Source organism: Rhinoraja longicauda, chromosome 4 (genome assembly GCF_053455715.1).
Source record: "Rhinoraja longicauda isolate Sanriku21f chromosome 4, sRhiLon1.1, whole genome shotgun sequence".
NCBI classification, from domain to species: domain Eukaryota; kingdom Metazoa; phylum Chordata; class Chondrichthyes; order Rajiformes; family Arhynchobatidae; genus Rhinoraja; species Rhinoraja longicauda.
In genome coordinates, this window is record NC_135956.1 from 30,882,827 (window position 1) to 30,908,029 (window position 25,203).

A 25,203-nucleotide genomic window follows, 5' to 3' on the forward strand; every position below is an offset into this window, starting at 1 on the left:
GTTGAAAGGCTGGAGCAATTAGGCTTGTATACATTGGAATTTAGAAGGATGAGGGGGGATCTTATTGAAACATATAAGATAATTAGGGGATTGGACACATTAGAGGCAGGAAACATGTTCCCAATGTTGAGGGAGTCCAGAACAAGGGGCCACAGTTTAAGAATAAGGGGTAGGCCATTTAGAACGGAGATGAGGAAAAACTTTTTCAGTCAGAGAGTGGTGAAGGTGTGGAATTCTCTGCCTCAGAAGGCAGTGGCCAGTTCGTTGAATGCTTTCAAGAGAGAGCTGGATTGAGCTCTTAAGGATAGCAGAGTGAGGGGGTATGGGGAGAAGGCAGGAACGGGGTACTGATTGAGAGTGATCAGCCATGATCGCATTGAATGGCGGTGCTGGCTCGAAGGGCTGAATGGCCTACTCCTGCACCTATTGTCTATTGTCTATTGTCTAAAAGTAACACTTGCTATGGGTCCCGCACTTTCGAGGGCGCTAAATGCTTGAAATCGGCATCCCGCTGGGGGATGCTTTGTTGCGTGCCCCTCCCTCTCCTTGCTAGGGCCTTCTCTCTCTCTCTTCACTCCTGCGGTCTTCTCTCTCTCCCACTCCTCCGGCTCTCTTTCTCCCCACTCCACTGGGCGTCTCTCTCCCCAATCCCCCTTCCCTCTCACCTCCCAGACTTTCGTCCCTCCAAATAGCTACTGTTCCAGTCTCCTCTCTTCTGCCAATCTACCTCCCCCTTTATTCCCGGTCTTCTGTCCCACTCTCCCTCCTCTTCTCCATCCCACTCCCTCCCCCCTGCGCATCTCCATTATGCTCTCCCCGTTTCCTCCAAACCTCTTTCCCCCACACCTCCATCCATGTCCCCCCACCCCCCTCCGGTCTTTACTTTCCATTTCTATAGGCATTTTCCCTCACACTTTCGGCCTTTTCTCAGCCCCTACCCGTCCGGACCGCTCTCTCTTTCTACTCTTCTGGCCCATATTCCCAAAATCCTGCGCCTCCCTCTCACCCATCCCAAAAGCTTGGGCCCTTTTCTCACCCATCCCCCGGCCTTCTCTCCTCACTTCCCGGGCCCTGTCCCCTCCTCCACTCTTCTACCACCCCCTCTACCCACACCTTGCATGCCACTCAGCATCCACTGCTCCAGCACTCCCTACCCCCACTCCATCCCTCTCACTCCTATACCTCCAGTCACGCCTCTATTTACTCCTTCGGCCTAACCTTTTGCACATTCCTCCGGCCCTCCCTGTCTCTACTTCTCTGGCACCCGCGGCTCCCACTCCTCCGGCCCTCTTCTCGCAATCCTTTGTCATTCTCCCCACGGAGGCACAGTGGTAGAGTTGCTGCCTTACAGCGCTTGCAGCACCGGAGACCTGGGTTCGATCCCAACCACGGGTGCTGTCTGTCCGGAGTTTGTACGTTCTCCCCGTGACTGCGTGGGATTTCTCCGAGATCTTTGATTTCATCCCATACTCCAAAGACGTACAGGTTTGTAGGTTAATTGGCTTGGTAAATGTAAAAAATTGTCCCTGGTGTGTGCGGGGAGGGGGCCTGATTTTGCGCTGTATCTCTAAACTAAACCTGTCCATCACACACTCTCTGAGTCCCGTATTAGGCCCGTGGGCCGCTGTAGGCCTTGACACTATAGGTCAGGACAGTGTAGGGTAACGGAGCTCGTTAACGTTAACGGAGTTCGGGGAGGGGGGCCGAGTATGTTCGGGGAGGGGGGTTGAGTGTGTTCGGGGTGCGGGGCCGAGTGTGTTCGGGGAGCGGGGTTGAGTGTGTTCGGGGTGCGAGGCCAAGTGTGTTCGCCGGACGGAGGTTGCAACCCGCCTCCTGGCCCGGGCGGCCGTCATTGGTGGAGCGGGAGCACGTGGCCGCTGGCTGGGTGAGATCACGTGGGGCACGGGTGGTGACATCACCTTGTCCCGTATTTAAGCCCGCTTTATAACACATGCTACGGGGCCCGCACTAGCTTAATCCGGCCCTGCCCACATGTCCAAGCTACAGTAGTCCCACCTGCCTGTGCTTGGTCCATATACCTCCAAACCTGTGGGTGGTGAATCTGTGGAGGCTGTGGAGGTCAAGTCAATGGATATTTTTACAGCAGAGATAGGTAGATTCTTGATTAGCGTGTGACAGGGGTTATGGGGAAAAGGCAGGAGAATCGGTTTGAGAGGGAAAGATAAATCAGCCAAAGGTGGAGTAGACTTGATAGGCCGAAGGACCTAAATCAGGAAGCCTTTGATAAGGTGCCACACATGAGGCTGCTAAGGAAGATGAGAGCTCACGGTATCAAAAGGCAGATACTAGCATGGATAGAAGGTTGGCTGGATGGTAGAAGACCGAGTGGCACTAAAGGGGATTTTTCTGGTTGGCTGCCAGTGACTAGCAGGGCAGCGGTCATTGTTGGGGCTGCGATTCTGCAATTTGTATATTAATGATGAGGGGATTGAAGGCATGGTAGCCAAGTTTGCGGATGATACGAAAATAGGTGGAAGGGCAGGTAGTGTAGTGAAAGCAGAGACCGACCGCAGAAGGACTTGGATAGGTTGGGAGAGTGGGCTCAGCGGTAGAGTTGCTGCCTTACAGCGAATGCAGCACCGGAGATCCGGGTTCGGTCCTGACTACGGGTGCTGTCTGAACGGAGTTTGTACGTTCTCCCTGTGTCCTACGTGGGTTTTCTCAGAGATCTTCGGTTTCCTCCCACACTCCAAAGACGTACAGGTTTATAGGTAAATTGGCTTGGTATAAATGTAAAAATTGTCCCTTGTGGATAGAGGATGTTGTCAATGTGCGGGGATCGCTGGTCGGCGCCGACCTGGTGGGCCGAAAGGGCCTGTTTCCGCGATGTATCTCTAAAACTAAAAGTGGCAGATGGAATACAGTGTAGCAAAGTGTGGAGTCATGCATTTTGGTAGTAGGAATAAAAGAGTAGACTATTTTCTAAATGGGGAAAGAATCCAGAAATTGGAGGTACAAAGGGACTTGGGAGTGCTGGTGCAGGATTCCCAAAGGTTAAGGGCCTGTCACGCTTAGGCGATTTTAAGGCGACTGACGGACGTTTGCCGGGGTGTTGTGGGCATGATCGTGAGGAGTCTTCAATGAATCGTAGCGGATCTCGGCGCATCGCGGAAAATTTTTCCAGATCTAAATTTCTCGGCGACAGCTGGCTTGTCGCCAGGTATCGTAGCTTATTGCGGGCGCTGTCGCATGCTGTCCCCAGGTTTGCTAGGTTGTCGCAGATGCATTTAGAAGCACGTAATATTAAATTAAGAAAAGGCATTTGAAGATACCAGAAGATAGTTTTGTTTAACCAATTTATTTACCGTCAGGACATTTGACAGGTAGATTGGAGGCGACAGTTTGACGTTCAGGTAAGTGTGGGAATATCGCGATGTTTCCGAAGACGGTGTAATCTCTTAGCCAGGTGCTAGTTTCACAAAAAAAGTAACTTGTATCAACCTGACTCGGCACTGTCGTGGACATTGTCGTAGGGGTAAAAGAAAATGTTGGTGATCTGCTACAACTTTGACAGTCGCCGGCAGTCGCCTTAAAAATTGCGTAACTGGGACAGGCCCTTAAATCTGCAAGTCGAATCGGTGGTAAAGAATGCAAACACAATGCTAGCATTTATTTCAAGAGGGTTGTATACAAAAACAGGGATGTAATGCTGAGGCTCTGTAAGGCTGCATTTGGAATATTGTGAGCAACTTTGGGCACCATATCTGAGGAAGGAAGTGCTGGCTCTGGAGAGGGTTAAGAGGAGGTTTACAAGAATGATCCCAGGAATGAGTAGGTTAACCTATGATGAGCATTTGTCGGCACTAGGCCTGTACTCGCTGGAGTTTAGAAGAACGAGGGGGGACCTCATTGAAACATACAGAATAGTGAAAGGCTTGGATAGAGTGGAAGTGGAGAGGATGTTTCCACTAGTGGGAGAGTCTAGGACTAGAGGTCATAGCCTTAGAATTAAAGGACGTTCTTTTAGGAAGGAGATGAGAAGAAATTTCTTTAGACAGAGGGTGGTAAATCTGTGGAATTCTTTGCCACAGTAGAGGCCAAGTCAGCCTCTCCGTCCCTATCCATAACTATCTTAAACCTAATCGAACTGTGGTCACTAGTCCAAAAAGGCTCCTCCACAAACACTTCATTAACTTGCCCTTCCCAATTTCCCAATACTAGATCCAGCATTGCCCTCTCACATGTGGGGGCCTTGGCATACTGCTTAAAAAAATTCTCCTGAACACTTTTGAGGAATTGCACCCCATTTAAACCCTTCACGCTATGATTTTCCCAGTCAATATTGGGAAAGTTAAAATCCCCAACTACAACAACCTTATTTGACCTGCAGCTGTCTGCAATCTTCTGGCATATTTGTTCTTCTAATTCCCGTTGACTATTCGGGGGTTTGTGGTACACCCCCAACAAGGTGATCATCCCTTTCTTGTTCCTCAGCTCCACCCATATAGCCTCACTAGACGAACCGTCCGTAATGTCACCTCTGACCACTGCCGTGACATCCTCCTTAACCAACAATTCAACCCCCCATCCTCTTTTTCCTTCACCCCTGTCTCTTCTGAAGCTCCTGTACCCCAGAACATTGAGCTGTCAGTTCTGCCCCTCGCTTAACCAGGTTTCAGTCATGGCTGTAACGTCCCAGTTGCTCGTACCTATCAGTGCCCTAAGCTCATCTGCCTTACCCGTCAGGCCCCTTGCATTAAAATACGAGCAGTTTAAACCAACCCTCCTTCCTCGCTCTCCGCCTTTCACCTGCCTATTCTGTCCACTAACCTTCCCCACACCACCCTCCCTACCAACCTCCATCCTCTCACGTGCCTCTGTCCTGTACGAGATCCCAAACCCCTGCCAATCTAGTTTAAACCCTCTCATGTAGCATGAGCAAACCTGCCCACCAGGATGTTGGTACCCCTCAAGTTAAGGTGCAACCCATCCCTTTTGTACAGGTCACCCCTGCCCCAGAAGAGATCCCAGTGATCCAGAAATCTAAATCCCTGCCCCCTGCATCAAATCTAAATTCCTGTCCCCTGCATCAAATCTAAATTCCTGTCCCCTGCACCAGCCACACATTCATTTCCCCAATCTTCCTGTTCTTACCTTCACTAACACGAGGTACTGGAAGCAATCCTGAGATCACTATCCTGGAGGTCCTGCTTTTCAGTCTTTTACCCAATTCTCTAAACTTGTGTTGCAGAACCTCTTTCCTCTTCCTACCTATATCATTTGTGCCAACATGCACAACAACCTCCGGCTGCTCCCCCTCCCTCTCGAGGATGCCGTGCAGCCGCTCTGAGATACTCTGGACCCTGGCACCAGGGAGGCAGCACACCATCCTGGAGTCTCGCCTGCTGCCACAGAATCTCCTGTCCGAACTTCTGACTGTCGAGTCGCCCACCACTCTGGCTCTGCCTGACGTCACTCTTCCCTGTTGAGCCTCAACACCAGAGTTGGAGTCACAGCCCTGGCTGCCACTCAATTTGACATGTCGTCCACCCCAACAGCTCCCAAGAGGGTGAACCTATTTTCAATATGTACAGCCACCAGCGGCTCGTGCATTCCATGCTTACTTCTCTTTCTCATCGTCACCCACCTTCGCTCTTCCTGTACCCTCGGTGTGACAACCTCACTGTAGGTCCGGTCCAGGAATCCCTCATTTTCCCAGATGGTCCTGAGGTCATACAGCTGCGGCTCCAGTTCCCCAACACGGTCCTTCAGGAGCTGCACCTGGACACAGTTTCCACAGGTGATAAATGTCAGAGGCACCAGCAGTGTCCCTGACTTCCCACATCCTGCATGAGAGACACTGTAACAACTTGCCTGCCATTACTTCAGTGGACAAAATCACCAATTACGAATGAGAGCTTAGTGAAACCTATTCTCTTCTCTGCTGCCGATAGCCTCCTTCTGCCCAAGGGTTCACCTTTCTGCAATCAATCCCCCACTCACTCCTTCAACTGCCGCTCTTCTGCCAACCTTGGAAGTTAAGACATAGTTTTAAGGTGACGGGGAAAAGATTTAATAGGAATCTGAGGGGTAACCTTTTCAAACAAAGGGTAGTGGGTGTTTGGAACAAGCAGCAAGAGGAGGTTGTTGAGGGAGGGACTATCCCAAAATTTAAGAAACAGACAGGCAAATGGATAGGACAAGTTTGGAGGGATATGGACCACATGGACAGGTGGGACTAGTGTAGCTGGGACATGTTGGCCAGTGTGGACAAGTTGGGTCAAAGGGCCTGTTTCCACACTGTATCACTCCATGACTATTACTCAATTTTGAATAATTGCTCAAAATCAATGTTCACTGTGGAGGATTTTGTTTTCCTATCAAGAAACATTTGCAGCTGAATGATTTTTCCTTTGAAATTTGGTAACCTTCAAATCATTTTAAAGCTGCTTAGTTTTGTCATCTTAAACATATCCTGTCAATGAAATGATAGAGTTTTCTGCAAGCCTGACTGATTGAAATGAGCTGCCAACATCATCTGCAAGAGGATCTATGGGGGGTTTTGGAGCAAAGTGAGAGGGAGGATTGATTCCTGGTTTTGTGCAACATTTGAAAGATTGCACAGCCATCAGTGCCCGTCTACTCACCCACACCCCGATCCGTGACCATATCACCCCCGTCCTTTACAAACTCCACTGGCTCCCCATCCCCCAGAGAATCCAGTACAAAATCCTCCTCATGACCTACAAAGCCCTCCATAACCTGGCCCCATCCTACCTGACTGACCTCCTCCACAGGCACACTCCCACCTGCACCCTCCGCTCTGCTGCTGCCAATCTCCTATCCCCCCCCCCATCCGGACCAAACTCAGATCCTGGGGGGACAGGGCTTTCTCCATCGCTGCTCCCACCCTATGGAACTCACTACCCCAAACCGTCAGAGACTCCTCCTCACTGACCACATTCAAAACATCACTGAAGTCTCACCTGTTCAGTACTGCCTTCAACCACTGAAGGTCACCTCACCTTCTGTCTCCTTTCTCTGTTCGTTTACTTATTTATCTATTTATTCACTTCCCTATGTTCTTTAAAATCCCTGTAAAGTGTCTTTGAGTGTATGAAAAGCGCTATATAAATGTAATGCATTATTATCAGTGTAACAACCCTTAATATCGCACAAGCTTTAGTCAAGCCTTTCATTTGGAGATTGAAGCCATGTCTCCCAGCTCCAAGGCAAGAGACCTTGAGCTGAAGCTGAAACCAAAATCAAGCATTTTCTTTATAAATTCTAAAAATTCTTTCAATGAAGCTGCTTGTCACATTTGCTAGTTTTTGGTGTGTCACGTTATAGGATTACCTCTGGTGATCAACCTTCTTGAATTGTTGCAGTTTGTCCAATGGAGGTACTCATGTAACTCTGCTTCAAAGGGAAATTCCACGATTTCGATCTACTGTATTACTGCTTTATAGGGAATGCATGGATTTAGGTCCAATGATGACAAAGGAACAGTGATATGTTCCCAATTCACAACTTATAGAGGATGCAACTTAGAGAGGAACTGGCAAGCGCTGATGCTGCCACGTCCCTGCTGCCCATGTCTTTCTAAATCCACTGGGTGGATTTCCCAGAAGTGCTCTTATTTCATCTCACATCCTAAAGATATGCAAGTTAATAGATTGATTCACTACTGTATGTTAGTGTAGTAGTGAGTGGTAGAATCTGGGGGAATGGGGGAATGTGTGAAGAATAGGCTACATGGAAAATTAGTGGGGTTACTCGAGCATTAACTTCATGAACAGAAATGGCTTCCCCCCACGTTGTAAGGAAATTTGGATGATACAGTTGAGAGCTAAGGTTTAGGAGGTGCTGGTGGTGCGTACACATGGGAAAAATCAGCCCCAGGAATCTCACTCGACTGACGATACTTCATTGACAATCTAGGTAGTGATCTAAGACAGGTTTAAAAAGTACTGTCCCGTCCTCAATTTACATTCGGAGACAATTCCTGCAGCAGTTACTCACGTCATTTTCGACTGCGCTGTCCTCTGCCCCCTGGTGGAGGAGTAGACCTCACGGCCCTCGCCAACAGCACATTGCACTGGCTACAGCGCCTGGAGAGCGTCACATCATTTCTGCTGCCTCAAACGCAAGAAGAAGAAGTGCCACACAGAATTAGGAACCCAAGCAGACCTCCTCTGTGTTAAGAAAAGACACAAAACGCTGGAGAAACTCGGCAGGTCAGGCAACATCCATGGAGAACATGGATAGGTGACGTTTTGGATCAGGACTCTTCCTCAGACTGGTCGCAGGGGTGAAGGGAAAGTAAGCTAGAAGAGTGGAGGGGCAGGACAAAGCCTGGCAGGCCACAGGCAGGCTTGGGCAACTTACAGCCCAGTGGTATGAATATTGATTTCTCCAACTTCAAGTAACCCCGGCATTCCCTCTCTCTCTCTCTCTCTCTCTCTCTCTCTCTCTCTCTCTCCCTCTCCCTCCCCCACACAAGTCGCACCAGCTTCTTGTTTTCACCCAACAAACAGCTAACAGTGGCCTGTTTCCTTTATCATCGTCATTTTTTTGCATATCTTTCATTCATTGTTCTTTATCTCTCTACATCATCGTCAAAATCTCTCGTTTCCCTCTCCCGTGACTTTCCCTCTGAAGAAGGGTCTCGACCCCGAAACATCACCCATTCCTTCTCTCGAGTGATTTTACCTGTCCTGCTGAGTTACTCCAGCTTTTTGTGTCTATGTTAGGCCAGAGGTGAACACGGGCGGGGAGTGATAGGCAGATAGTTGGACATAGGCTAGAGATGAACACACACAAGGTGTGACACTGAAGGATTAGAGAGTAGTGGATTATGTAGCTGGAGGTCTGATGAGGTGCGAATTGTTTAGGAATATAGTTGATGGTGGAGGGGAGAGGAGAGATAGGTGCATGGTCAGCCAGGGCTCAGGGAAGAGGAGGGGTGGGGAGGGAGGTTGAAGAGAGTGCGGTGGGGGAAGGGGGTAATGGGGGAGTGAGTGGAGGGGTGGTATTTTGTAGAGGTTACCTAAAGTCGAAGAATTCATGTCCTTTGTGCTAATTCAAGAAATTTCATCTAAAACACTGGCTGAAACTGGCAGCTTCCTCTCAAACAAGGAAAGAAACAAAGTAGTGTGCTCCTGTTGTCTGAAGCAGTGTCCCGACCGGAAACGTCACCTGTCATCCATGTTCTCTAGAGATACTGCCTGACCCACTGACTTACTCTAGCACTTTGTGTCTTTCTTTGGTAGAAACCAGCATCTGCAGTTCTTTGTTTCAACATTTTGCTCTATTTATTGACTTAATTACGATAATGGTAATGCATAAAGAGTGCCAAACACAATCAATAGTTTCACTTTGTCAACAAGTATGATTTTAATGGGAAGCTAAAGAAAAAAATGGATTTAAACTGTATTCTTTTGTGATGTTTGCAGGACAGTGATCTGATGACCTTCAATATCTCGATGCACCGCTCGTGGTGGAGGGAGCACGGGCCTGGGTGTGTGAGGAAGGAGCTGACTGCTTCAGCCAGCAAAAGCTTGGATGACCGCACCTATATCTCAGTGACTGGCTGCATCGTCGACTTTCAATACCTGGAGGTTATTCACAGCTCCTTCCAAATACTACTGTCAGTAAGTATGGTCCATGGAACTGCGGCTCAAATCCTGGTGTTTGTGATTGCAGATCCCAGCCAATGCAAAACTATGCCCCTGCCTCAGATTCTCTGCAGCTGAAACCCTGGCTCAGGTCATTGTTATCTCAGGACTACCTGTTCTTATTGGAGCACTTACTACATTGGGGGTACCAGAAGCTCAAAACAAGAGTCAATAGCAACAGCAGAATAAGCTGTTTGGCCTTGGCAGAGAAGATTTGGCACATTTTTCATGGGCGCAACCCATATACTCAGCTCTGCTGCTCATCCCACAAATGCATGTTCCTTACAAATGTGGCACCATTTAAAAGGGAAATAAACAGGCTTTCCAACGGTATAAGATTTATTGCCAAGAAGCATTGTTACAACAAAGAAATAATCTACCAAACACAAATTTCCTTACTTTTTGTGCTATGTTTATATATATATATTAAATAAATATATTTTTTTTATTTATTGAAGGTAGACACAAAATACTGGAGTAACTCAGCAAGTCAGGCAGCATCTCTGGAGAAAAGGAATAGGTGATGTTTCGGGTCTGGATCCTGCTTCAGACCTGAAACGTAACCTATTCATTTTCTCCAGAGATGCTGCCTGACCTGCTTAGTTACTCCACCATTTTGCGTCTATCTTCGCTGTAAACCAGCAACTGTGGTTTCTTCCTACGCACGTACATATATGTATATTGAAGTTCTTGTCATATTTATACACTCACTGGTCCTGTCTGCACTTAAAAAAAAACTAAAAATTGTCATGTTTTCCAAAACTAAATTATTATGCCCTAAGCAGCTTATTACCAGAGGAATTAAATTGCACTTTCCTGAAAAAAAAATCCAATTTAATTTGAAATAATGTACCCTAATTGAAATTGTGCTTGCCATAATTTTAATTCTATGAACATTTATAGAGTTCATGCATCATTTAAGGTAGCTTCTTTCAACTTCAGACATGTAAACAAAGGCAAATTGAAGCAAGCCCATGTGATGAGACCACACAATTTGTCCCAGTCACCTAAATCCTATTTTTTTTGATACCCATCATTATTTTAGCAAACATGCAGAGAAAAATCCTGAACACTTTAAACCTCACAAGAGCATAATTCGACGACTAATAAAATTGGGGAAGCAGACTTTTGACTATTTTCAAGTGCCTCATTACAGTGGAAGCAGCTAATGGGCACTTTCAATGGACTGTAATTGCTCAACATTAATTGGAGTATCACACAGTCAAACATACTGCTGGCAAATGTAACAGTTCTGAGATAACTCTTAAGGGCAGGACACAGGTACAGAACATGCTTAGTCTCCCATAAACTACTTACTGCCTCTAATACAGCAAAAGTGTTTTGATGATCTAATTCAGTACCATGGACATAACCCACTAACTCTAACAATACAGATACTACAAGTTATCTTAACACTGGCATATGCAGATAACGGAGGAGCAGATTGTATCTGCTTGCCCCTGTATATCTGCTGGTTATAAGAAACTGAACCTTGGATTTCAATATTAGAATAAGGGACTGTTATTCTATTATTGAAACAACACAAGAAGATAGAATGGTAAAGAAGGCATGCTTGTCTTCATTGGTCAGGACATTGACTCTAAGAGTCAGGAAGCCATGATGCAGCTATACAGGACTTTGGTTAGACTGCTTTTGGGGTATTACATGCAGTTCTGGTCACCCCATCACAGGAAGGATGTGGAGGCTTTGCAAAGGGTGCAGAATGGTTTACCAGAATGAAGCCTGGATTAGAGGGTATTAGCTACAGGGAGAGGTAGGACAGACTTGGATTGTATTCTTGGCATTGTCAGAGGTTAAGGGGAGACCTGTGAGAAGTATATAAAATTCTGAGAGGCATAGAAGGGTAGGCAGTTAAGGGTCTGTCCAACTTAGGCGATTTTTTAGGCGACAACCGGTGACTGTCAAAGTCGTAGCAGATCGGCAAAATTTTCTTTTACCCGACAACAATTACCACGACAATGCCGAGTCAGGTCGAGATTACAGCATCTTCGGAAACATTGTGAAATTCCCACGCTGTCAATGCTTCTAAGGCATCCTAATTTTCGCTGAAATCTGTTTCCACAGAAGGTCTAACTTACCGAAGGGTGTTTCTGTGGCTCATTTTTCTAAGTGGTAGGGAACTGTTCTGTACTCCTTTGTTGCACTCCATGAGTAGTCCATCATGGGAGTGCAGTTGGGAAAACATCTGCGAACAACCATCAGAAGTTGCTGAAAGTTTCACCGATCAATGCTGCCACATAACCCCGCAGTCTGAGATTATACTCACTGTGTTTTACCGTCCAACATGGTGCAACATGGTGATACTGACTCTTTAAGACATAGCCAGTGCACAGTAGATGATCACAAGTGCACAAGTGCACTGTGCATTTTTATCCATTATCTATTAGCCTTACAAAATGTATCACTTTGCACTGAAACATGAATATCATTTGATGGAGGATCACAAATGGTACAACCATGTTAAAAAATGTAAGTAGACTTTGGTTGACAGATGACTGATTGCTAATGCATGGAACCACTAGCTGACCACCCCTGCTGGAAGCTAAAGATTAATAGCTTGCTTTTATCAGAGATTTTGTGCCTTGTAAATAAATAGAAAGCAGATAAGAACATTAAAAATATCTGAAGTAAACTAGCTACTGCTCCTGTCAGCTGTATATCAAAACAAAATTGTATGGATAAGTTCACCTCAGCTACAAAAACTGGGAGCAATCTTGAAGTAATGTAGCGCAAATCAGATGGTAGCCATCAGCAGACTCTATTACCTCACTCTCTATTATTGTTTCCACGAATAAACAAAAATAAAATTAGGACAAATATTAAAAAATGGTTGCCAATCATCATCACCAAATGTAGCAATATTGTACGTTAGAAAAATCAACTCTTTTTTCAAATGATGGGTAAAGTCACATCAGTTCTCCAACAGTTTCAGTATATTCTTAGCTGCATTTTGAAGCCAATGAAAGAAAGCAGTGCTAATGGACAATGTTGAGGATAAGCCCTCAAGATTATGCCACCAATGTATCAAGTGAAACATGAAACATGAAAGATGAGACTGAAGAAGGGTCTCATTTCAAATGCCTATGTCCATTTACCACAGATTCTGCCCGGCCTGTTGAATTCCTCCAGCACTTTGTGTCTTGCTCAAGATTCCCGCACCTGTAGTTTCCCGGTGTAATGATCCTTTTGGAATATTTCTGGGGGATTTCGACTAAGTTGTCCCAATAATGACCGTCAATGGTGGTAATCATGTTTCACTAATCCATCCTTAGATAACATCCCTTGCAGGTAAGACCTATAACTACCCCTTTGATCCTTCAGCCCCACCCGTCAATTTGGCACTGACTAACCCCCAACCCCATACCTGAGGTTCCCAAAAGGCTCAGCTCCACACTCTCACCAGTCTGATCCTCAACTCTCCAGTGCTCACGACTTTCTGACATGTTGATGCTCAAGGACTCACTGTGCCACCCCTTGTGCAGGATGATAGAAGAGGAGAAACAAGGAGAGAAATAATAGAAAAAGAAAAACTAAAAGTGGAAGGTGGAGAAAACAGAAGCATGAGGCAAAGAGGGCACTGGTGCCAAAAAACAAATTAATCTAAACGCATTGGATTTGATGTGTGCAGCATTGACATCAAGGTAAATGAGTTAACAGTACAAATGTAGATTAATAACCTTGTTGCGATAACTGAGGGAGGCTGACCATGGATAGGAACTGAACATTCAGTTGAATATTTAATATTTATACTGAACTGTTGAATATTTCGGTAGGAAAGGCAAAAGGAGATAAAGAGGTTGAACGGACTCTTCTACAGGGTGGAAAAGGTAACCACGCTATTTACAAAGCAAGAAGAGACAGTTCAGGGAATTACAGACTAAAATACCAAACATCAATAGTGGGGAAAATACTCAAATCCATTTTAAAACAATGTAACAACAGATCATTTTTAAAGCATTAATGGAATTGGACAAAATCAGTATGGATTTATGCAAGGGAAAGCATGCTTAACAAAGCTGCTAAGTTTTGTGGATATAATTTGCAGGAGAAGGGAGAATCAGTGGATATGATGTATTTGTACTTTCAGAAGCCTTTAAGAAGGTTCCAATAAGATGCATGGATTGGGAATTTGTTGACAGATAAGAAATAGTGTTGGAATAAACAGGTAATTTTCCGATGCAGCAGGTAGCAATGAATGGGGTGCCAAGGGCCTTGGGTTACAGCTTCTCACAGTAAATATATATGTGATTTCCATGAAGGAACTAAATGACACAAAGTGGTAGTGGGTGGTGTGCGAGAGAGAGAGAGAGAGAGAGAGAGAGAGAGAGAGAGAGAGGAGAGAGAGAGAGAGATGGAGAGAGAGAGGAGAGAGAGAGAGAGAGAGAGAGAAGAGAGAGAGAGAGAGAGAGAGAGAGAGAGAGAGAGAGGAGAGAGAGAGAGAGAGAGAGAGACGAGAGAGAGAGAGAGAGAGAGAGAGAGAGAGAGAGAGATGAGAGGAGAGAGAGAGAGAGAGAGAGAGAGAAGACGAGAGAGAGAGAGAGAGAGAGAGAGAGAGAGAGAAGGAGAGAGAGAGAGAGAGAGAGAGACGAGAGATGACGAGAGAGAGACGGAGAGAGAGAGAGAGAGAGAGGGGGAAAAAAAAAATTTGGTACAATCTGGACAATGAGGAGAGTACAAAGTCTCCAATATGATTTCCACAAGTGGTCTGAGTGGTCAAATGTGCAGTAGGCCTCAGCGTAATGTGGATATTTATGAGGTTATCCACTTTAGTACTAAAAACAGAGAGACTGATTATTATTTCAATAATAGTGATAGATAGGGAACAAGGGAGCTGCAACAAGAGGTGGGTGTCCTTGCAGACCACTCACTGAAACCTCCTGTTCAGGTACAGTCAGCATCAGTCCTTCACTGTAAGAAGATTTGCACAAGGACGTCTTACTGCAGCTGCATAGGGCCTTGCTGAGCCCCCATCTGGAGATTTATTTGCTGTTTTTATCTGTCTAGTCTGTTGGAGGATGTTTTGCCATGGAGAAAAAGCAATGATGTTTTACCAGACTGATTAGTGGGACATCAGGACTGACGTGCATAGAGAGATTTTGTTAATTGGGTTATGTTTACTGGAGTTCAAAACAATGAGCAGGACCTTACAGAAGCCCACAAAATTGTAACAGGATTGGACAGATTCTGATTATTGGCAGTCCTGAATCGGGGATCATAGCCTCAGGACACGAGGTAAGCCATTTAAAACTGAGACTTGGAGACATTTCTCCACTCAGAGTATGGTGAACCTGGGAAATTCTCCACCACAGAAGGCAGTTAAGCCAAGTCATTAAGTACATTCAATAATGCAAGAGGGATTGAGAGATATGTGGAGAAAGTGGAAAGAATGGCACTGAAGTGATTGACCAGCTATAATCATTTTGAATGATGAGCAAGGCTGAAGGCCCTTGTAATATTTTAAAATACAAGGAACGCAAACTGTTCAATACCCTTGAAGCAATTAGTTGACTTTTGGTTTCTACCGGTATTTCTATCAATATTTCTACATTTAACAAAATAGTTGTTAGCCCTCAGTTGGTTGTCCATCTTTTGTGAGTATTTGGGTACGCTAAAACGTTTGGCCATAATACTTCATCTAGATTAGCAGCCAAATCCTATATGACACTGAGCAGGGTCCGTGCAACAAAAGGTCAAGCTGCATCTGGAGGATACATATTGAATTTTTGTGATGGAGAGAATCAGAGTACATTATCATATCTGCAAAATGCAATAAAATGATCAATAACGCCTATGAAATGACTGTTTAATTAGTAGATTTCTCAAGTGTTCACTGAAAGGAAGATGGCATTTACGTAGTCAGGTTTTGCAATTCTGCAGTCCACTAAAGTTTGCAATTACTTTACAAAGAGCTGTGTTGTGTAGATATGCTCAAACCATGCGTTGATGTTGGTCCAAGATGCAGAGCAAACTTAAGGGCACAATTAGGGTTGTGCTTTTTTGTAAAAGACAACAACTGAGTCTCTTTGTTGCAGAGAGCAGTTCCCTTAATCCACCAAGAATGAAAACATATGTTTAAGTTAATAGAAACTCATTAAGTTAATTGGAGCTTTTCAAATATTATAAATGCATGCAGGGATCAAATGGAAAATGTTTAAGTTAATTTTATTTGAGTTATTTGTGGCTTGGGATAATCTTTGGTTTGATTCCCTCCCCGAAGAAGCTTGGAATATTTTTTGTTTGCTTTTTTTGTGTTAAGAGTTGGGAAGTTACATCAGAACTGTGTATAAGTAGTTTTGTTATAACATGAGAGGCGTGTTCCTGAGAAACCCTGTTGTATAGAAAATAGTGTAATAAAGATAATGCGTCAATAGGGGATTCGAGTGAGTTTCAGACTCGTAATAACAACATTCTTTTTCATGCAGGATTTTCAAGAAATATAGATAGTTTCATTAGTTTAATGAGTACAGTAAACTCTTATTATAACATACCATGGAGTGGGGGTATGGTATCTGATATAGTGCCGATTATTTGCTATAACCGAGTAAGGGCTTACTGGGTAATAGAATGTCTTTGTATAAGTAGTAGAAGCAAAGAACTGCAGGTGCTGGTTAATACACAAAATGTCACAATATGCTGGAGTAATGCAGCATCTCTGGAGAATATGGAGAGGTGACGTTCCGGATCGAGACCCTTTTTCAGACTCTTGCTCCGGAACTGGGCCTGGAATCCAGGTGAGTTGACGGCTCCGGCCTTGTAGCGGCCGGGAGAGAGGTGAGGATCTGCGGAGTCATTGGTCACGGCCCACGAGCGGCCATAGTGCAAGTAAGGGTCGTAGTGGCGGCGACAGGCAGGGCCTGGAAGCTGCCGAGGAAGCTGTGTGGGCCGATGGTGGTGACTGGAGACAGCTCGGGAGGTGGTGCGGTCTGGGGGTGGGGTCGGCAGGCCCAGCCTGGATGTGATTGGCAGGTCTGTCCACAAAAACCAAAATCCTTAATAAAGAGATCCATAATAACAAGGGTTTAGTGTATTTTATTACTGCAAGTTAAAAGTACTTAAGGCTGTGTGCTATGTTATTTAATAGAATATCTTTTCTCAAGCATCAATAGATGCAATTGCAGTCAATTTCTATGGCCACCACAGCTAAAGTACCAGCTATGTTCTTACGAGACAATGGTGTCTGATTGACTGTGTGAAGTTACATGGAAACAGTTTTTATTTTGTCCTCTATACTGTTTAAATCCAACACTTTTTTTTCTGTTTGTCAATTTCCGAAGTAACCGGAAATCCAGTGGTTCTCTGGATTTGAATTGAAATTGTGTTATAAACAATTCAGCCCACCTATTGCAAATAATGTTCCCCAATTCATCACTCGTGTTATATCTAATTCCTGTTATGGAAACATGTATTTGCAGAGCGATATGTAAAACACTGGTCAGCCCAAAGGTTGAGTATTATCTTTAGTTTTGGTCATGAGATTTCACGAAGATTAACAAAGAGGTTGCCTGGATTAGAAAATCATTGCTGTGATAAAAGATCAAATGGGCTGGGATGGTTTTCATTGACTAAGGGAGCCTGAGGGGAAACCTAAGTGAGATGTATCAAATTATGAGGTGGCTGATAGATTAAACAGGAAGGACATATTTCTTTTAGTAGAGGGGTCAAAAGTAAGGAGTGAACAGATTTAACGTGATCGGCAGAAGGATTAGAAAGACGATGAGTAAAAATCTTTTTCACCCAGAGGGTTTCGGGGTCTGGAAGTTACTAGTTGAAAGTGTGGTAGAGACAGAAACGCTCATCACATGTAAGCAGTATTTGGATTGTACTTGAATAACCGTGGCCACGATGCTAGGGATCGTGTGGGGGGATTAGGCTCGGGATCTCATTCTTAGTTGGAATCCTGGGGATTTTTAGTTTAGTTTAGTTTAGTTTATTTTGGAAATACAGATGGAAACTGGCTCTTCAGTCCATTGGCATATTTGGTCATTCCATGCCACATTGATCACCCGTTCACACTAGTTCTATGTTATATTATCTCACGTTCTCATTCACTCCTTCCACACTAGTGGCAATTTACAGACGCCAATTAACCTGCAAATCCACAGTTCTTTGGAGTGTGGATAGAGTGTGGACAGGGCTTGTACAGAGTGGATGTGGAGAGGATATTTCCAATTGTGGGAGAGTCTAGGACCAGAGGTCATTGCCTCAGAATTAAAGGAAGTTCCTTAAGGAAGGAGATGAGGAGGAATTTCTTTAGTCAGAGGGTGGTGAATCTGTGGAATTCTTTGCCGCAGAAAGCTGTGGAGGCAAAGTCAATGGATATTTTTAAGCATTTGATAGATATTTGATTAGTATGGGTGTCATGGGTTATGGGGAGAAGGCAGGAGAGTGGGGTAAGGAGGGAAAGGTAGATCAGCCATGATTGAATGGTGGAGTAAACTTGACGGGTCAAAAGGCCTAATTCTGCTCCTATCACTTATGACCTTATGAGTGTGGGAGGAAACCAAAACACCTGTAAAAACCCACACATTCACAGGGAGAACATGCAAACTCCGCCCAAGGTCAGGCAGGATTGAACATGGGTCTCTGGCACTGTGAGGCAGCAGCTCTACCTGCTACACTAATCTACTGCCCAGGACGGCTGAATGGCTGATGTGATCAATTTTCCTTGATTCTATCAACACTCCTTTGTGAATCATCAGGCACTTGATCCTCAAGCACTTTGGCTGGCAGCAGCTGAGATTTTTGTGTAAAACCAAGAATGAGGCAGGTTCATCTGAGAAGAGGCTGAGGTTATTTGAATTGATTTCTGATTGATAACGAGGTGGGTTTTGTTTAAGTTAATTCAGTTTAGTTTAGTTTACTTTAGAGATACAAAGTATAAACTGGCCCATTAGCCCACCGACCAGCGATCCTCATTAACACTATCCTACACACACTAGTGACAATTTACAATTATACCAGGTCAATTAACCTACAAACCTGTACGTCTTTGGAGTGTGGGAGGAAACGGGTGAAAACCCACGTAGGTCACGGGAAGAATATATAAACTCCATACAGACAGCACTCATAGTCAGCTTCGAACCCGGGTCTCTGGCGCTGTAAGGCAGCAACTCTACCGCTGCGCCACCGTGTCACCTGGGTGTTTTCAGGAAATAGTTGGATCTCTAGAGGCTCTTTTGTGAAACCTAATTGCTGTGGTGAAGCGGGGAGCATATGCCTTGCCATTTTAGCAGGGATTATCTTCAAGTTCAGAAATCCGCATTATTAAATGAGACATCTGCCCTCAATTTGGTCTACTGCATTGCTTTGCTGCATTAAGCAGGCAGGAGCTTTCTTAAACACAACCAATAAGGAAGAAAATTACCCAGCGCAAAATCATGGCGCAAAAATCAATCCGGCCATACATAGGTCCATTAACAAAAAAGGCATTACACCAAAAATGATTGCCAGCATTGACCCTAATACTGGGCAGTGTGATGCCAAACAATTATTTAGGAATACACAGGGCTGGAGTAACTCAGTGGGTCAGGCACTATCTGTGCAGGAAATGGTTAGATGATGTTTCGGGTCAGGCCCCTTCTTTAGTTTGAACGGGGCTCCGACCCGAAACATCATCTATCCATTTCCATCCACAGATGCTGCCTGACCCGCTGAGTTACCTCAGCACTTTGTGTTCTACTCAAGATTCCAGCATCTCCAGTTCCTTGCGTCTCGATCATTTTGGAATGTCACTTTGTGTTCACTCCGCATCCATTTTGCATACACTACCAAAATATTGCTCCGATAACACAGGGATTTGTGTTTTACACCGCTGACAGTGAATAGCTTTGTTTCTGCAGGCATCACAGCTTGTCAGGAACACATTGTACCTTGCCGTACTAATGACAGGATGTATGCCTTCCTGTCACCAGCTGCCAGCAATACCACTTGCTGCTCCTCATTTGGGCAGTTATGTATTCTATATCCCCTGGAAACCATCACTCTGCTCCACATTCTCCAGAACCGAACAGTTCCATTGTTAGAAGAGAGAATTTTCTTGTAAATATTCTTGGACCAAGAGGTTATCACACAAAAAAAAACGTATGTTCGCTTTTTGTTGCAAATTGTTTATGTTCGCTTTTTGTTGCAAATTGTTACACGTCTTGCTGGCTCTTGTCAATGCTGTGGACTACATTCACTCTTCCTGTCATTCCAGCCACATCAGGCAATCCAGAGAGATCGGCTGAAGAAGGGTCTCGACCCGAAAAGTCACCCATTCCTTCTCTCCAGAGATGCTGCCTGTCCCGCCGAGTTACTCCAGCTTTTTGTGTCTGATCCAGAGAGATTGGTGCCCATCATTCCTGAATTCATTTCTGTGTCCGATGGCACAGTGGTGCACCAGTAGAGTTGCTGTCTCACAGCGCCAGAGACCCGGGTTCGATCCTAAGCACTGATGCTGTCTATACGGAGTTTGTACGTTTGTACATTCTCCCTGTGACCGCGTGGGTTTTGCTCCCACATTCCAAAGACGTGCAGTTTTGTAGGTTAGTTGGCTCGGTAAATAGTAAGTGTCCCTATTGTGCAGAGTAGTGCTAGTGTACGGGGTGATCATTGGTCAGCAAGGACTCGGTGGGCCGAAGGGCCTGTTTCTGCACTGTATCTATAAAACTAAAAACTAAAACTAGATCTAGCTCAGAGTATTCTCATTCTTTGATGAGAATGATGGTGTGTAATAGCTTTCAATATTTAAGTCATGTGGAAATCACAGTGATACGAACAAAACATTAACAACTAACTCTAATTAAAATCAGGGCTGTAGCCACTAATTAAAATGTTCCATGCCCAGTGAGCAGAGATTCATGTACTCCTGACACATTGTAAATGTTACGTCTTATTATGAATTACAGTCTGGGGTTGTGGATCCATAATTTAAAGAAAGCTTGCTCTGACATTAATAATTGAATGTGAAAATGGATGCAAATGTTCAATATAATTGAAAATTATTGCTTCAATAGGAATTACACTGAATTGCATTTAATAAGGAATTAACTTGCTCGCTTCCGCTTTTAAAGATGAGAATTTGGAAGTCCTTGATAAAAAACTAAGAGGTGCTTTGTGTATAGTGGGCAATGCTTAAGAAGTCCTAATTATTTGAGAGAATCCTTCATTTTAAGTATAGGTAAAGAAAAGACTCTAGAAATTCTCTCTAACTGCAAGGCAAGTAATATGGTGTGACTGCATTGATCGAGCATGTGTTTCCACATCGGTAAGACTGATCTGGGATTCCCTTTGGGTGTGGCCTGCATATCACAATGGCCACTGGCCACTGAAGACAGGAGACCAAAGGAACTATAGATGCTGGAATCTTGAGCAAAGCACAAAGGGCTGGAGGAACTCAACCAGTCAGGCAGCATCTACAGAGGGCACAGATAGGCGATGTTTTGGGTCGGCACCCTCAGACCCTTCTTGAGTCTGAAGATGAACATTGGAATTTGGAGCAACAGTAAATATGTATGAGCAGGGGTGCAATTGTTGGGTGGTAGAATTTGATATTATTTGCATTGACACGAACCAAATGTGAGAGGTTGTTACAATGTTAATGGGCAGGTTATCACTTCAGGCAATGCTCCCTTGCATCTCCTTCCAATGGAGGATTTCTGCCGTAAGGGCTTTCTGGCTACCCCCAGCATCTTGGGCTTCTCTACACCTGTCCACATCTTCACAGAGTGTGTTTGGCTCTCTGAAAAGGGATGGCAAGGCTTGTTCCACCAAGGGTGCTCCCCAAGTTGTGCAATGATTGCCTGCACTGGGTGCATCTCATTTAATGGCACTGTCATGATGCCACTGGCCAGACTCTCCAGAGTCAAGAGTGTTTAATTGTCATATGTACAGACAACAGAACAATGAAATTCTTACTTGCAGCAGCATAACAGGCCTTTTAACACACGTGGGACATTACTTAAGTAAAAAAAAAAATCCTGATCAACGCTTCAAAAAAACATTACCTAAAAGACACTGGAACAAATCGCCACTATTTCACAGCATTTTTTTAATGGGCTGAGGCTATCAGGCTATTAAACTCTACAACAACTGCAGCTCTGAACTACATAGATGGTGGCAATGGTTTTGTCTTTTTGTATGATTATTGTTTGTTTGTTTTATGTGTATGTATGAACGTAGATGTATATATATCTGAGAAAGGGTCTCGGCCCGAAACGTCACTATAGCGGCTAGCTTCACATCTTCCTTATTAAAGCACAAAAAGTAGCTTACCTATCATTTAAAGTAGAAACGGGAGCAGATACCTTTCTTACGCAAATAACAACAGAGAGACCTTCACAACGTAGTAGTTAGACGTTTATTTGAAGTTGCAATAAAATATATTGACATATCTCTTGTCTTTGACTTATTATGACTCGTTAACTTGTAGTAAATGGTAAAAATCTAATATCAAATTGTCGTTCCTATGTAACTTATGATCTTATTATTTTAGCAAGCTTCTGGTATTAAGATTCTTCTTGCTGACCTTATTGTCAACAGGCTCCTTCGTTGTCACACTAAAGCATTACGTAAATGTTAAGCAAGTTATACTCATAATCTGGCCCCACCCATCGCACCTCCCAGTCCCTACATAAGCATAATATTAACCTTAGTGTCCAAAAATACAGCAGGATACAAAGTAATATAATAATATACTAAAATAATTAATAAATGCAAAATGGCTCCTAGTCACCCATTCCTGCTCTCCAGAGATGCTGCCTAGCATTTCAGTGTATGTTTGTGTGTGTGTGTGTGTGTGTTGTGTGTGTGTGTGTGTGTCCATATGTGTATATATATATATATAATGTGTGGGTGTGTATATATACTGTATGCACTGTGCATGTATATATCTGTACACACACACACACACACACATATATATATATACATACACATATGTACACACACACACACAAACATACACTTAAATTTTTGTTTATTATATTGTTTACAGAGTACAATGTTTATATATTCTGTGGCGCTGCTGCAAGTAAGAATTTCATTGTTCTGTTTGGAACATCTATATATTAAAACTCTCATTTGTTTGTTCCTGAACTACAGCCAAAACGGTACAAAGCGCGACAGTTTTAGGCCCACCTTACTCACCGTCGTCCCTTTGGTGCTAATGAAAGAAGTTTCATTGAAATTGGTGTTATATTTTTTAAGTTATTCACATTTTAAAGTTTAAATCTATCTCCTAGGGAGGGATGGGGGGGGACGGAAGGAGGGAGGGGGGAGGGAGGATAAGGGGGTTGTGGGGGATGGAGTGGGGTGGAGGGGAAAGGGGAGGGGAAGGGGGGAGGGGGAGGGGGAGGGGGGAGGGAGGGTGCTGCACCAATGCAGGAGAGGTTTGGGCCCAATGGGTCCACTTGGTCCAGTATGATAATAAAACACTCTTTACTCTTGATTCTTCAATGCACTGGCCACATTCTGGGACTTGATCAAGCAGTTCTCCATATTCTATAGATTCCTTTGTCTCCAACACAATCAGCATTGTTGTAAACTAACTAGGCCTCTTAGGTAAATATCGCTTTCCTCTTAGTGTTCACATTGCAACTGTTTATTGTTCCATGCATTATACATTGAGTGGTGCTGAGAGTGCAGAGGAACGCTCCATGCAGGGTAAATGGTGTTTAAATCAATAATTTGCTGAAAATTAGAAAATGTAATGAAGTTCAGTGAATCTTTGTGTTGAGTAGATACATTGATAAAGTGATAAATGATAGCATGTTTTTAAAATATGAGGTAATTTTTTGCGGTTGTCAACAGTATTGATGGATGATTTGAATGATTTCAACAGTCAATCAAAGGAAAGGGAAAGACAATTTATTTATTCCTTCTCAATTTAACAAAGACAATAGCCTAGAAATTGGGTTATGCAGAGTTTATTTTTCATGTAATAGTCAGGCTCTTATGACCCTAGTGTGGAAGACAAGAAATGTTAGGAGATCTTCACTATCCATCACAAGGAAAAGCTTGATAGCACTTGCACTGGCCAAGTCCTGCAGGATATAACTGCCAGACTAGGTCTCTGGCAGGTTATGAGTGAATCAACGGGAGATAAATCAACTTGACTCAGCCTCATAAATCCATGTCAGAGATGCATTTCTACATGGCAGTACTGGTAAAAGTGATCACCACACAACCCTTCTGGAGGATCGCATTCATCCTGTTGTGTGGCATGATCATTGTGGTTCCATGAAGAGTGCTGAAGAGCGAGCGTTCTAGGAGCAGCACGGTGGCCAGCGGTGGAGTTGCTGCCTCATAGCGCCAGAGACCCAGGTTTGCACATTCTCCCTATGACCGCATTTGTTTTCTCCGAATGCTCCAGTTTCCTCCCACGTTCCAAGGACGTGCAGGTTTGTAGGTTGATCAGATTCTGTAAACTGCCCCGAGTGTGTAGGTTGCAAAAGTGGGATAACGTAGAACTGGTGTACGGGTGATTGATGGTCGGCATGGACTTGGCGGGCTAAAGGGCCTGATAACACACTATATCCCTAATCTAAACTAAGGTAGACATAAAAATGAAAGGTCAGCCTGGTTCAGCTGCAACGCCAGACTAGATATGTGCCAAACAGCAAAGTCTTCATGCAAAAGACATAGCTAGGTGATTGCAAAACCAAGAAATCAGAACATAGCTCTCGAGTATTACCATGTACAGTTATGAATGGTGGTGCCCAATTAAACAACTAGTAGAGGTGAAGGTTAGTAGAATACTAAACAGTAGTAGGGCCCAGTGTAAGAGTGCTAAGGCCATTAACATTCTGGACTCGGCCTTTTCCCAGTGCTTTGTTATTTTGGGTACCTCTACCCACTCATAGTCTGGACATTACATCTACACCACAGGGTATCCTGCCTCTCAAGTTGTGTAATATGTAACCATTTTTCCCAGTAACATGGGAGGAAACTGGAGCACCTGGAGCAAGCGAATGCAGTCACAGGGAGAACGTGTAAACTCTGACAGCACCCGAGGTCAGGATCGAACCTGGGTCTCTGGCGCTGTGAGGCAGCAACTCTACCGCCGCACCACCCTGCTGCTCCTGGAACACTCGCGCTTCAGCACTCTTCATGGAACCACAATGATAATGCCATACAACAGGATGAATGGTTGTGTAGAAGGGTTGTGTAGTGATTACTCTCACCAGTACTGCCATGTAGAGATGCATCTCTGACAAGTGGATTAATGAGGCTGTCAAGTTGATTTATCTCATGTTGATTCACTCATAACCTGTCGGAGATCTAGTCTTCCATCAGGCAAGAGGTACAGAAGTTTGAAAACACATACCTCCAGACTCAGGGGCAGTTTCTTCCCAGCTGTTATCAGGCAACTGAACCATCCTATCACCAACGAGAAAGCAGTCCTGACCTATTATCTACCCCATTGGAGAACCTCAAATTATCTCTAATCAGACTTTACTGGAGCTGCCCCCAGGATTCACGACTTGTACAAGGAAAGTTCAAGTGTATATTGAGTATGTGCAATGTTGGGGATCTCTGAGTGTAGCATAGTTTAGAAAGTAGAGTA

General features: G+C 44.3%; 1 protein-coding gene across 3 annotated transcripts in view; it reads left to right on the top strand.

Annotated features, from left to right (window-relative positions):
* The window catches only part of LOC144592672 (sodium/potassium-transporting ATPase subunit beta-1-interacting protein 3), a 369,074-nt gene that overhangs the window by 297,314 nt on the left and 46,557 nt on the right, over window positions 1-25,203 (top strand). For all 3 annotated transcript variants that reach the window (XM_078397460.1, XM_078397459.1, XM_078397461.1), the window contains exon 4: window positions 9,417-9,614. In XM_078397460.1, the coding sequence (XP_078253586.1) occupies window positions 9,417-9,614 (198 nt within the window). The remainder of the gene's footprint in view (window positions 1-9,416; window positions 9,615-25,203) is intronic.